The 15,413-nt window shown below is 41.7% G+C and overlaps 1 protein-coding gene across 2 annotated transcripts in view; it reads left to right on the top strand.

The window, feature by feature from the left end:
* Window positions 1-8,431: 8,431 nt before the first annotated feature.
* Window positions 8,432-15,413, top strand: part of plod2 (procollagen-lysine, 2-oxoglutarate 5-dioxygenase 2) — a 35,535-nt gene continuing 28,553 nt past the window's right edge. For both annotated transcript variants that reach the window (XM_056434097.1, XM_056434096.1), the window contains exon 1: window positions 8,432-8,866. In XM_056434097.1, the coding sequence (XP_056290072.1) occupies window positions 8,764-8,866 (103 nt within the window). In that variant the 5' untranslated portion in view covers window positions 8,432-8,763. The remainder of the gene's footprint in view (window positions 8,867-15,413) is intronic.

Here is a 15,413-nt window from a genome sequence, read left to right as displayed (position 1 = left end):
TTCTGGAGCCCAACACACCCCTACAAATAGAGAGTGCAGTTTGCTCACCACAGACAGCACACAGGATCTGGAATTTCTGGTGCTTTCGACCCACTGTGTCAAACAAACGACCGGGCAACATTTGTGCAACCGCAGCCAAGGAAAACACCGTATGCACACAATCGGGGGAAAGCGAGCAGACGTGATATATAAAATGGGGGATGGGATTATTTACTTTCACAGGAGCATTCCTGAGAAGAATCACAGACTGGAGTCATGTTGGACCTCGCCACTCTCCTTAAAGTGTCTGGAAGCATACGACTGCTGAGGAATAAAAGTAGTTCATTTGTTTTTACCTACAAAAGATGCTTGTGCTAACAGTATGTGGGACACGGGACCCCAATCCAAGTCTACACTATCAAAGTCCTACATGTTGTATATCTTACTCCCTGTGACTTCAGGGGAAAATAAAGATATCACCCTTGCTGAATTTAAATAAAACCGTCGTCCAGGCAGCCATTACGTTTTCTCCAATCTGTATTTGGCATTGCAAATTACTAATGTGCAAACATATTTTTAGAGTTACGGTGGTACTGGAAGGATATCATTAATGCAAGGTTGAATCCTCTTCTCCTTGACCTACTTCTGGTCTGGTTCCTTCCAAGCCTGGTGGTTTCAACATGGCTGCCTAATGATGGCGTTCAAGTGTAAGGCCAGCAAAAGAGCTCGCTATGAGTAGTTTTCAAGGAACACTGCTCCCCAGCCCCAGTCTCAGCAGTAGAAATGCAAACGTATAGGACTGAAAATCGCACAGGTTTGAAAGGTGAAAACACATATTCATCTGTGAATGTAATATAATTTGCTGCTTAAATCTTTACAGTAAAGTCAAGCTTGTGGTCTGAGCCAGTAGAAGGCAGACCTCCCATGATCCTCTTTCCCCGTCTGTGGCCAGACTTGTCTGACAGTAAAATGTACTTGCTGTGCTTGTTAAAGTTTTAGATTAAATTTAGTGTTGATGAAACCCCTTCTGAGCAAGCCACATACCACACCCTGAGCCAAGGGATGCCCCGTGGCCTCATACGTGGGACCAGGCACGTGCACAGATAGAGCCCTCGTGGTGCTTAAGCACCTGTCCTTTTTCCCTGGATGAGAAAAGTGCCCTTTCTGTATTCAAGTCAAATACATATTATTGGAAAACAAAATTAATTCTAATAATGTTCTGGAGATTTTAATAGCTGGGGTCATATTGACCTCAAGGGTAAAATATGTTAGTAAATATAAAGGTAACAGGAGGGTTAAATATTGAATCGGGTCATATTGACCCGAAGGCGACAGGAGGGTGAAACATTGAATCGGGTCAAATTGACCCGAAGGCAACACAAGGGTTAAGCAGCAAATGATATTACATTCACAGATGAATATGTGTTTGCACCTTTCAAACCTGTGCGATTTTCAGTCCTATACGTTTGCATTTCTACTGCAGAGACTGGGGAACTGTGGAATGTCTTGAAGAATCTCCGGCCCCAGTCCCCCAGAAACCAGAAGAGTCTACCAGGAGCAGCAGGGAAGAGGAGGAGCCCGGCTGCCCCGGCAGGATTGATAAAGTGCCAGACAGCCTTCCCTCGCGTCTGGCGGGGGAAGGCTGTCTCCAAGTTTTTTATTTAGGTATCGATTGCTGTGACACAAGGAGCAACTTCCAGGATCTCCTTGACGACGACGAAGAAGATGACGAGGGAGGACCACATGAGAAGGATGAAGGACTACAGGACCAGATGAAGAGCGCCGGTTGCCTTTCCTTTAGTGGGTGGAGTAAGTAATCCCTCACTCAGACTACAGAAGTATCAGTAATACGATCCCATCATTGGAGGCCAGATCCAACCCAATAATGTAAAGGTTATGTGGTTCAGTTCAAACGTATTCATGTCTGGTGTTTGTGTCTCACAGGGCAGGACTCCTCTGTCTCACTCCCAGCTGAAGGTGGATGTCAACCAACCCGTCACCCTCAGCAGACCACTACACAAGTCAATCAGGACCCCCCCCCCCCCTGCCCGTCCACCCAGCCCCCTGACACCGCCCGCTCCGCCCACACAGGAAGCAGCTGTGAAGAAGACGGACGCTTCAGCCTGAACAAGACATAATAATTCTTTCATTTGTCACATGGAATACTGTATGTTCATGTAAACTGTGTACAGTATTTAGATTATCTCCTGATTTTAATGAACACATGTACAACAACATCTAAATATGTCTTTTTATTAAAATCTACTGGGTCAGCAATGCATTGCTTTAGTTGGACTATTTAGAGTGAAGATATATGTTGGTATTTGTTACTGATTGTTGCCAACTGACATGACACATGTTGACGTTTTGCCATGTCGGATGTTTTGTACGATAAAATATCTTTGTGGTCATTTAAGCTATTTTTGGCAAAACACAAAACAAAAATATAATTTTTAGTTTAATCGTTTACCCGTTATGAAGATGAAAAATTGGCACTGGTGTAAACTAACAATATATTACTGACATTAATTATTAAGAATCAACACAATAAGTAAATATAAAAACGATAACATTGTAGTGCATAAGTCTCAACCATTAAATGGCGATATTAACCCAACATGACCACGGTAACTTCTTTCGTTCATAACTCATTATTCTCCACTTCACGAGGTGCATCTCAGAGCGCATGGAGGAGATGCTGGAGGCAGCGCGCGCTCGTGCACTCCCATCAGTTAACTCTACTTAACAAACAAAACACCGCGACAACGAGCACAGTGCATTGTAATGTTAAATACATCACTTTCATATAATAAAGTAAAAGGAGCAGACGTGTGTACAATAAGGCCCGTTTCAACGGTCACAACAGAGCAGCTCAGGTGTCACGCGCAGGTCAGGTCAGGTGACCGCTGGATTCCATCCGAACGCCTGTGCGTTCCATATGGGCATGGCGAGTTTATGCATTTTACAGAGTTTATTTGAGAATTCTATAAAAATGGTTCAGGTGCCATCTTTTTTCTGTAATTTCAAAGTTAAATGTCGACGTTTTGATGCCTTAAAACAAAAATAAAAGGGGTTTTGAGGAGTTGCACTAATTGTCAACACATTCCGCACATCTCCTGACATTTTCAAGACATTCTGCAGCTCAAATCTCATTTTACACGACGAATCATCGAGTGTCACTTTTCACAAAATATGTTTTCACAACATTTTCTGTCAACATTCTAAACGTAAAAACTCAAAAGGTTTCACTGATTTCTAAACTGAGAACACTTTTATGGATTTAAGGGGATACGTTAATAATAAAAATGCTAAATTAAATGTAGAAATGGTCTTACCTTATGGTCCAAATCACAGCCCGGTCCCTTCAGCAGGGGCTCGTCCTCGGTTCTCGGTCGTTGGAGGGCCTTCCTCAGGGTCTCAGGTCTCTCGGAGTCCGGATCTCGTGTAGTTCTGTTCGCCAACAAGTTTTGTTTCCAACAAGAAGACTCAAGCAGTGCAAAAGTCTCAGAGTTTCCTTCACAGGTTTGGGTTCACAGGAGGGTTCACAGGTGAGGTCCGCTCGTGTCAAAGTCCAAAGTGCAAAGGGGAGAATCAGAACGTCCGAGGCCTTAAATATCCTCGGTCCGGTTTCCATGGCATTGACTGACGTGCGTGCGTGCGTGCGATTGAGGAATACAGAGAGACATATTCATTATTTCCCCCATATTTTTTAAATATATATTTGATTCAGACGAGTTATTATTATTATTATTATTATTTATCAGTGCTCTGTTGCTATTCAATACAGATGTATAAGCTGTAAAGCCAAAATGGATGCTAAATGAAATATATTATATTATTGTAGCGACCCTGGGTCAGGAACGCTACGAGACGTAGATGGCTTATAGGGTGTTTATTCAAGGAACATAGAACAAGCTACTGTTGGCCGTAGCCTACGCCAAAACGACCGCAAACCGCCGTGAAAACCTCCAAACCAGCTTCACGTCTGCTCCGGGTCATAGCTCTGCTCCGAACGAGTCGTAACACAACAACACACACACAACAACATCACTCGCTCTCCAATCACAGACACGCCTCACAGCTACCAGCTCGTGAGACGTTCACTTACATCCGGAACATAACATTTATAACATAACATTCCCTCAGTCCGTTACATTATATATTATTATCTTATTATTTAAGAGGGATCATTTACAGTTAAAACATAAATGTCACCATTTGATGCACTGCAGCAGATTGTAGTTTCAGCTAATTAGCATATGTAGTCTCTTGACAGACCATAACACAAGTTACAGTGATCAATAGAAAATAAATGTTGCCGATGGGTGCCCTTTTGGGGGGGTTTGAGCACCTGCCCCCCAGAATGTCTGTGCATGTGCCTGCGTGGGACCAACGAGACAGAACTGAGCCAGGCACGATGTGGAGATAAATACCCGGGAAGATGAGCGGGTGAGGGAAAGGAGTGCTACCCACTCCATTGATCTGGAGCAGCAATTAAACTTTCTGCTGAGTGATCAAAGCATTCGGGATGAAAATAAAACCCATTCTTTAACAATCATAGTGCAATTGTGGGTTCCTAAGCAAGGTTTAGGGGACCACGTGCAAAACCATACAGTTGTACCACCAAAAGAGGGTCAAAAATAGAGTCGAAAATAGAGTGAAGTCCAAGGTGTGTCCCAACCAATGACCGTTGTGTGGTTTTGGTTTAGATAGCACCGAAAGTAGTACACTGACAGAGATGAAAGGGTCAACATGTCCCTTAGATTATACTCCCGTCGTTATGGTAGTCATATTGAAAAATGATGAATGAATGGAGGAATAATTGCTGCTTTATTTTCCCATGTGTTCTTTTTATCATGAGTTCTCTTTTTCATCATATGAATTTCCAGTTCAATCGCTGGGCATCTCCTTCATCGTGTGTCTCCCTGATGAATCATCTCTTTCTTCTTCTGGCTTGATTAAATGTAAACGGCGCCTGTAAACCCACCGTCTCCATAACAGAGCTGAAAATAGAGGATGGTCTGCTGTTGTCACTGAGCTGAAACACTGTTTAGTCTTTTACTAATGTGGGTTTTTATTTGGCACTGAAAATAAGCCATAATTAAAAAGCAGACTACAGAGCACACCACCTGTGCGGTAAGAAAGTTCCAAACAGTCTGTTCTTCCTTTTAAGGTTTGATAAACAGTGTTATTCAGCTGTAAGTTCATGTGTGCTGTAGTCCAAAGTCTGCTGCCTTCCACAGATACCCAGGCTGATATGGTGTGGGGATAATTATGTGCCGGTATCCTGATGGGTTTCTGGGTTTCTACTCCGGCTTCACCCACCACAGCAGTCTCTCCGTCTCTGTATTTGGTATGTGCCTATTTAGTGTAATTAAATGTAATTTTCCTCACCCACACCACATGCATCTCAATTTAAAATGTGGCATCAGTGCCACTGCCTTCACCATGAGCTCTTAAAACGTGTCCCACCCATGATTTGTGAAATCATGATTTTACAATGCCCTTGTGGTTCAAGTCAGTTAAAGCATTTCACATATGTATTTTAAGGCCTCTGATGGGGTATTAAAACCCTCATAGAACCTCTGGAAATGATGTAATGAAATCCAAAGGACATTTCCAAGGCCTTTTAAAATGTACGTTGGGTGTTCAGATATTAAGCCAGGGAATTGAAGCAACAGCTTTTTCACCAACGGTACGCTGCCAAGATGCAGGATGAGGTTTTGTTCCACAAACCCTGATATTATCTACTGCAGAGAGTCACCTCACCAAAACACAGGGACACAATCCCAGTCAGATAATTGACACTCAGGCGTTATAAAACATTCTTTAAGGCTTATATTCACTGCAAAAAATAGCGTTGATACCTTTACAAATCTTTCTGAGCTTCACAATAGGTAAGAATATCTTTTTTGTTTGAAGTTCGATAGTAGATTCAAAGTGGTAGTTTCATCATGACACACTCATTTTCCAGAAAGCGCTCACTTGAATGCCAATTGTATGCCAAAATGCATTACCAAAAGAATAGTTGAAGTCCAAGTGGAGTATGTTGTGTTCTCTGGCACCGCTCTACCCCTCTGGAAAGAAATTATTTAGCTCATAAAAAGAAACGCTGGCTTCTCCTCCATCTGCATTTGAACCCAGTGAGTAAAACAATCAGTCAGTCAGCGCAACTTTGCAAAGTGCTTGCCAGACAGGAATGGTTTGTGTAGGGCTGCTACTCCTCATAAAGAACAAGACATAAAAAAGACAAAGCTGTAGTTTGAAGGTCATCTGACACAAAGACAAACCCATGGTTGATGGAAGTTGAATTTAATGTTTGTTTTTTGTTGTCCTCTTCCTTTCTCCCTCCTGTGTGTAAAGCACATTTACATCTAAAAAAAATCTTCATTTTTTTTGGAAAATAGGGTGACTACAAACTTTAAAGATCTTAAGGTTTAATATGACAAACAATACGTCAGGAAAGACACGACTGGCTTCAACGTTGCTTGAATGAGGCAGGTTCCAACAAGTGGCTCAATGAGGCTAAATGGCATTACATCGAACACTCGTCCACCTCCACCTTTAGCTTGTCGAGGTGAAGTGAAGTGAGTTCGCTTTTAGGCTGATGTTAGCTTTCTTCTTAGACCCATGGCATCCTCACTTCTGAAATCATAGAAGTGGTGTTGGTGTGTGTGAAGTTATCTTGCTGAACCACTCATGCAAGTGTCATAAACATTGGTTTACCACATAACTTATTTTCTGCAATAATCACAAATCCAATGGACAACATCTCATTGGCTTTTGGCAACCAGTGTGATGTAAACTTCAAAGTTGTCCGACAACAAGTCATGCCTGCATCACTCGAGGCTAGAACTGTATCCTAATGTATTAATATCTAGTTAATATTTCCCACCGTTTAAATACTAGTACTGTTATTGTAGCTTTTAATTGTATTTTATAACGTTTTCATTATTGTATTGTCCTGAGTGCATTGGTTTACAATTGTCGAATTGTTAATTTGCTGGATTGCTTTTTTTCTTTTCTGTTGTTTGTTTAACTTTTTTATAGCGTGTCAGTCATCTTTGAAGCTCTTTGAGCGACACACACCCGTATGAAAGACAAATGAAGTTTGATGGATAAAGTTTGACATAAACACATTCTGACTGATTTTGATTCTTCAATATTTACAAATAAAATCTGTATTCCTGCACTCTTGTTGTCTTTCTACCTTAACTAATTACACACACACACACACACACACACACATATATATATATATATACCCAGGCACGTGCACAGACATTTTGGGGGGCAGGTGCTCAAACCAAAAAAAAGGGCACCCAATGCCAAAAAAAAATTCTGACAGAGTTGAAGCATAAGCAGCATTACACTGATGATGCTGTCCTTGACCTGCATTTCCTCTGGGCAGCATCAGACCGCTAGCTTACATGTTCTTTATGAATAAAGATGAATTATTATATAGCAACAACAGTAGGCTACACGCGTTCTGATTGGCTAATGGGTCGTCATGCCAGCCACGTATTGCCCTCCTCGCTGGTCTGATACGGATCCGTATTGCCCTCTTACGTCATTTTCAAAATGAGCGATATTGATAGACATCAACAGACATCCCTCTGAACAATACCAGAGAGGCCTTATGATTTATTTTTCAGTCTGGCCACGCAAATCCTAGACTACCCCGTTAAATAGAACGGAATAAGAATTCACTCTCTCTCTCACACTCTTCTCTCTCTCTTCTCTAAACATAACTAACGTCAGTAAACTGTTGCAAGGCTTTGAAATCACGGATTTCGTGAGTTTTTGTTTGTTTATTTTTTTACCATGTTGTGACGTCATGTTTTCAGCAGCGCTAATGTTGTGGTTGATTTATCACAAACAACGTCAGGGGACAAACACCGTCATGACCTATGTGTCTGATGCTGCGGGTCAGAGGAGAAGGAGGTGCAGCCGTTTGGTGGCGCGAGGAGCAATGCGCGGAGGAGGAAGTGGTGGAGGAGGAGGAAGGGGCGCGGCGGGGGGAGGGGGGCACGTGAGCTCGTGAGCGCCGCGGAGCATGTCGGGGCGAAATTCTCAGATAAATGCCCCGTCGGATATTAAAACACATTTGGGGGGACTTGATGACAGAAAGAGTAACTTTTATTCTTAAATACTGATGAATGAAAAAAGTGGCTCCAGCAAAAAGGGCACTTTTCTCATCCAGGGCAAAAGGGCTGGTGCTTGAGCACCACTAGGGCTCTATCTGTTCACGTGCCTGTATATACCCCATAGCCTATAAAATGTGTTTCATGGTTAAAGGGGCTGAATAAAAAGTCTGAAGGGGGAGTAGTGTTGGTCAGACAGGGGCAGGGTGCTCTGGGGGAGGGGACCGTGGGGGAGGAACGGGCTCAGGAACAGTTAAGGGGTGTTGTGTTCAAACTCAGCTGTGCTTAGTTACACTTTCGCTCAGGACGAGCCCGTGTCAGGGCTGAGCACCGTTATCTCGCCTCCCTTCATGGGCTGTAACTCCACCGGGAAGAGGCTGCAGTTGCAATTAAGAAACCACGCCCGTTGCTCTCTAATTCCCCTGATTTGCACTACTTATATTACTCTTCCTTTGGAGCTCGAGCTTTCTCCACAGCTGCGCATCCAGAAAACTTCATATCCACTGAAATATTTCAAAACAAATTCTCATTATTATCGCGAGAGCCTCGGCTACATTACGATCCTGCCCAGCGGTGGGAGAAGGGCTGACTGACCGGCTGCCACCCTCACTTTGTCCGGGAAACACGCACAATAACAGCAATGGAGTACCTCATGTTTTGTTTTGTGTTTTCATGCTGGGTGAAGTTTGCAAACTGCGTCTTTTCTACTGATGCACCTCAAGCTCCTGCGCCCATTCCCAAAGGTAAGAAACTTTATTCTCCCTCTGTTATAGTTCATCCCAAACTCCAACTCTGCATATCCATCATAACGCACGACGCTCCCGCTATTCAACACTTACCCAAATGCCAATTGTGAGAATATAGAATAACCCACTTTCGAAAGTGTATTTACCCGGCCTCTTGATGTTGTGCACAATAGGCGCGCAGGTTGCCCGAGGCTCCCGGTGGGTGAGTCTGGGTGTCAAGCGTAAGTCGGAGTGTAAAATTACACGACGACATGTTTAACACAAAGAACCGTCTGCGGTTTTTCTCACAATGCTGCTTGTTATATGATGTTGTTTGACCTGTAAACAACAGCACAAGTCGGGACATATGTCTCCTTAATGCGAGTGTTGGGGTCACAAGTGCTGTGGGCGCTTATGTGGAAAGTTAAGTCTCAAAATGTGGTACTTTTCATAATAATAATGGGCAGCTGCCTTCAGTCTCCACAAGCCTGTGTTGTCCTCTAACTGGGTGTCTCCCACCCAGTAGCCACGTTAACGACTGGGTTGAAAGACTTGCCTGTGAAAGTCCTGTTAGTACACCTGGGGGCTTTTGTCTGGAGGTAAAAGTGATAAAGCAACTGTCAGGGGTGGAATTTGAGCTTAAGCCGCAGTTGTAAATGAAGGTTTTCATACTTTATATGGCCATGAAACAGAGATTTAATTGAATGGTGTTTACATCATCAGTATTTGATTGGGTTTTTATTTTAGCCCACAGGTGCCATATTCACAGAAAAACTTTAAAAGTATTTCAAGAACTTGCTACAATAGTTGATGAGAAGGAACACTTTTTTTTTTAAACAATAGATGCATTTCAGGTTCAGATTTCTTTAGTAAAAAGAAGTAGGAACAGATGTTTCTGCAAATAACTCCTACAGTGTGTAAAACAGCAATACATGATTTAGACTAGTTTCCCATTTCTTTATGTGAAATCATTATTTAACGACTAAATATGTAGCGAAGCACGAAACAAGGCACTGACTCAATCAGCAGTTTATGCTGCATAACTCCATGCATAGTTGACTGTGCTGCTGTTCACAGCCAATGATGGGAGAAGACAATAAACACATTGCAAGAGGCGTTGCTTTACACATGCCTTATATTCCAAAGTTTGAGGTGTACTTTCCTTTTTATTTTTATAATCCAAAGAAAAAACAGTTGTTCTTGACTCAGACAAAGTGATAAAACCTTCTAGTCCTGTCTAGGTCGTAGAGTTATAACCTTTTATTACACATATTGTATGAGTTGTTAACAGTGTGGAATACTCGATGAGTTCTCAGTCAATAGTTTATGTTTCCTTTCTTTCCTGAACAAAGAAGGATGCCAAGTACTGAGGCGAAAAGTGAAGAAAACAACTTTGTTGACTTGCTGGGATCAAGTTGTGTCTAAATATATAAAATAAATAGTACAGACTACTTCAGAATGACCTACCTTTTAGGGTGGGGCAAGATGCTGGTCGTATTACAAAGCAGCAATTGTGGATGGCAAGGAACCAATAAAAAGGCCAAACAATATATATCTTAGTTATATTTCCTGATTTGTATTGAATGCCACCTGTGCAGATGGAGGGAGAGTGTTTCTCTGCTGGTTCACACTTAATGCATATTCTGATACCTCTGAGCCAACTCCTCTCTAAGACCACAATGACCCACCCTGGGTCCAGGGTCCAGCGGTTGTAGCACGGACAGAAACGGTGGGATTCAGCAACAAAAAAGGACAGTGATGTAAATAGTCACACATTCCTCACCAATGTGCACCTTACCAGTCACTGAACAGCTGACGTGGCTGTTGGATTGTCAGTTTTGGGTGGAGTAGACCCACCCCACCCCCTCTTTACCCCCACTGTCAAGCCACCTGAAACAAGCCTTCCCTTATATCTGACAGACGACACTTCTGAGTAACAGTATTGGAGTATTTATTGGATTATACTTTCTTTTCTTTTAGATGAAGAAGCCACTATCTTTAAAGGGTATAAGTTGAGGTGATCTAAATGAGATCTGTTTCACATCAACACTATCCTAAAGAGAGATGTTAACATTTACATGGAAACAACTTTGATCAATTTCTGACATTTACAAGGACACATTACTGGGTGAGAGTGTGTGGGAGTCTAAAGATAAAGGCTGTCACTCAAGAGGATCTGGTCTGCTCCGCTGTTTCATGGAAAAGGCATCTTAGATCAGACCTTTCCCAGACAACAACACTGGAAGGGCAGGGAGCATTTCATAGAGAAGAAAAGGAAACTCCTCCTTAAATTGTCCATGCCTCATATTCTGTATCATATTGCTCTCGATTGCATGTCATTCCAGTCCAACAAACTAACAAACCCTGTTGGCATGCCAACACTGCAATCACGCATTTGGTTCCGTGGCTTCTTTTCAGCCAAATATGCGCTGTGTTGTTTCTGCTTTTGTCTCTTTCTGTCTTAGCTGTCTGAGGTATTCTGCCAACTTTCAAAGAGATACATTGAGCAGGATACTGGTCGGATAATTCCCATGATGCAGTGTGTTCCTCTTATGCGATACTGAAAATAAGTGACATTTCAGCAAAGGTGTCAGGACTGTAACAATCCCATTGTGACACTAAAAAAGCTATTTAAATGGAGACCAAGTGAAAGTGTGAACTCACAGCTGTTGATGTTTGGCAAGACCTGCTGCTGAATGTCCGCTGAATCCTGAGCTGCAACATCTGACGGCATGTACTGTTGAATTTGCCACGTATTGTTAAACTTGTAGAACTTCATTTCAGTCTCAAGTATAAAGGGACTAAGGCTGGGATTTTTACTGTAACATACAAATGTGAGAGTTTTCAAAAGGAGAGAAATGGCGGCAATAAAATGTGACCATGAGGATAAAAAGTAAACAATTGTAAGAACTAGGCAGCACCAACGAGCAGCTTTGTACGAGGAAGTTTGCCATCGGTTGAATCACAACACATATTCCACTAATTTCCAAGTACAGACTTTATTAGGAGTCAGTTTGCGCTTCGTGTCCATTGGAGCCCGTTAAAATAAATCAACTCGATGAAGAGAACATGTCGATGATGCCAAACCGTGCATTAAGCGAGCCATCGCTGTTCATCTTCAGGTAAAGAAACGGGAGTCATTTCAAAGAGGCAGCATGTGGTTGTACATAAAAAAAACAGTTGGCTCATACACCTTTTTTTCAGGGAATGTTATAACAATATAATCGCTTAAATCATAAAATGGTATTCTGCTTTCCACTTAAAGCAATTTCAGTAAAAGAAATTAAGCACATTGTTTAAACCTACATTGTTGACCTCTAACTGCATGTTGAATTGAACTAGTTGTAACTTCCTTTCAACAATGAAGGATGTAAAGCTCTGCAGAAACACCGGACTGTGGTCAACACAGTTGACCCTAACTGCCCTTATTCTCCCTGACATGAGAACTGCACGACATAATACAGATTTTAGCGGTTTTTTATGCATTTTAGTTGTTTTGGTGGGGTCAAATAAATGAGCTATTCTTGTATCAAAATGACATGACAGGACTACAGGCCAAGTGCTACTGACATCATGCCACATCCTTATGCTGAATGAAGTGCCTGCGGTTTGACATGTGTAATTGAAAACACAGCAATTTTCTGCAGAAACGCTACACAGTCTTTGTATTATGGAAATGGTGTGCTTTATAAATTATGGTGACTTCAAAACGTCGCTAGAAAATAAAATCCACTTTAGTTATGGACAGCTATAATAATATCTGACTAACCATCCTGTAATCATTAGGTTTTCACGTCCCTTGTGTATCCATTCCTCAAATTTTGGGACGACAGCAAAATGCAAACACATGCATATGCAGCGAGATAGCAACAATGGTATTATTTAGATAAGAATTAGGCAGATCTAGGGCTTCTGTCATAACATATTTCTGAAGGAATTTTCTAAAGTAAAAACTAAGCAGTTAATGAAAGGTGTGTGTATATATGTATTGTATGTATGCAAATACATATCTAAAGTACCAGGATTACTTGGTTTATTTTTCGTTTATACATTAGCCCCATAGACACAATCTACTGGTGTGTTAAAAAAATCTTGAATATACAGATAATTATCAGTTGAATCTGCAACTGCACTGGATTTACAGAGATGTATAGCGATTTCAGCCGTCCGCCCAACAACGTCACTGTTTTCGTTCACCCTCACAGTTTTCAGCTATTTTCAGTAAAATAACTTTAAAGTGTACTCAACCGGCTCAGTGAGGAATAAACGCCTGGGAGTCAGAAACACTCTTTTAAGCAATGTCTTTACATTCTCTCAGTACCCTGTCTCCTTTCATTATGTCAATTCACTGACTTGAGTCAATAAAGGTAAATACACATTTTATATGACGCCTAGCTTTTAGGAGGGTGCTCATCCGCCGGAAAATCTCTTGGTTTGTCCAGACATGTGCCATGGATCACACTCAATAAAGCAGAATAAATCATTACTACTGTTATGAATCAGGTCTGAATTGATTAAAATCAATCAATTTACTTTTCCCCTCTCAAAGTTGTTTGCTGCACTGGAGTTAAAGGCAGTCTCAGCAGATAGATGTCGGAAAGCAGTGTTATTAACGGCCTTTAAACATCGGGGGCATTTTTTACAGATTAATTTTCACTTTGATATTTGTTTGTAAAGTGTTGTTTTTGTCATGAGAAGTTTCATACAGAACGTTATTAGAACCCAACAAAAACAAGGGTGCAATTTGTAATGTAATAAGGTGGATTTTTCTGATCTTTCCCACTGCAAATAAAGGCATCAACCAAACACATTGCATGGAACGGACATATTCAAATTGTAGTAGTCCTTTTCCCAATTCGTAATTATTTTTGCCATTTGTCGATCACCTTATCATTTTGAACAAGTAAACCAGTAATTTTGATTAAATTGATCACAACTTTATTGTATGCATGTGTTATCGAAAGCGTAGCCAGCAGACAAGTTAAATACTTCAGAATTGAGAGAAACAAAAAAGATTTAGGCGGCGTTAATAGGTCTCATCAAATAAACAATATATATTTATACATTTATCATATAGTTCTTTAGATTCAGTGTCATAAGTACGATTATCAGAAATGTAATAGTTTTGATGCAACATATTCAAAGGTAAGTATTTCGCCATTCTGTGTCATTTATTCATTACGCCCTCAGTATGTAAAGGCCTAAATCTGAACTACTTTCACTTTCCTTTGCCTGACACCTTTTGTGAAGACTTAAATAGATGACTGAAATAGAGGGAAGAGAGGTTTGTATTCAAGATCCAGAACTGTCTCGTTAAAGCGGAAATACCCTGTTGTACTCATGTTTAAGTCCTGGAAACATTCTCATGGCAATGCTTTTCGTTCTGCAGGAAATGCTTACGTAAGCTTCGCCCCAGCCAGTGAGTCAGAACTTTTGCACATCGAAGTGGGAAAGTTTACCTAGACGGCCAGGGCCATGTGGGACAGAAAATGAGTGAGCGAGAAAGACCATTTGGTGTCCATGCAAAGTAACAGCAGCTCTGTTTGAGCCACATTCCTTTCCTCCAGTGGGCTGTTCATACGGTAGCCTACTGACAGGCTCTTGTGTTTACTCTGGCTAACCGCTCATCCTCCAAATCTGTCAAAGAACCCCTCCTGTTGAGGCACTAACTAACATTCACACACCGTAGGCACAGTTACGGGAGCAATTTTGGGATTAGCCTAAGTGTCTTGCCAAAGGACACCTCGACATGGGCTAGCGGAGCCGGGGATCGAACCGCCGATACTCTGATTGAAGGTCTGCCTCATGCATTTTACTTCAAAGGTGGTTAGCATCCCTAGGCTGTCGTTAACTGGGAGCTTTCTTGTTGGGATGCACACAATGTGATCTGCATGTTTACGAAGGGCGGTTCCATAAGGTCAGGGAGAAGTCAAGGGGTAAATGGTGGGTCCCCATACCTTTACTACGTTGGATTGAGTGAGTCATGTCCAACTATTTCTGTAACTTTACAAAACAAACAATGAAAAAATTCACGCATGGACTTAATGCTGTGATGCGCCAGCTGGACATAGTTAATAGACGAAGCTGTGTTTGGACAGCATTCTGTGTTTTCTCTATGTAACTATTTAGTTTAAGTTTATTTTTTAAAGTTTTCTTATGGCACTTTTTTTTCCTGTAACAATATGAATGGCTTCTCGGAGAGATGGATCCCATATTCCAACAATATTTCAGCTGAATTGATATTGATGTGGGGCTCCACGGTGGTATTGTGGCTCACACTGTGCCCTTCCAGCAATACCTTGATCCCTGTCCCTCAGTGTGGAGTTTCCAGCATGAACCATGGCTTCATCCAATGTCAGCTGGGATCGGCTCCAGCGGCCCTGAATAGATTTGGATAATGGACTAGAATGATTTTAATGCATGCACATATAACATCTAGTATACCAAAATGCCTGAATGTGTTTCCCATATGCGGCACCACATCCTTCTGTGTGGTGCTCAATTAGAAACTCAATATTGTTCTGAAGCTGCCCAGGCCGTGGTCATCTGTCACCTGATGCTGTTA

Source organism: Pseudoliparis swirei, chromosome 16, assembly GCF_029220125.1.
Source record: "Pseudoliparis swirei isolate HS2019 ecotype Mariana Trench chromosome 16, NWPU_hadal_v1, whole genome shotgun sequence".
NCBI classification, from domain to species: domain Eukaryota; kingdom Metazoa; phylum Chordata; class Actinopteri; order Perciformes; family Liparidae; genus Pseudoliparis; species Pseudoliparis swirei.
The sequence above is the reverse complement of the archived record's forward strand: the minus strand, read 5'-3'. Positions and strand labels throughout refer to the sequence as shown.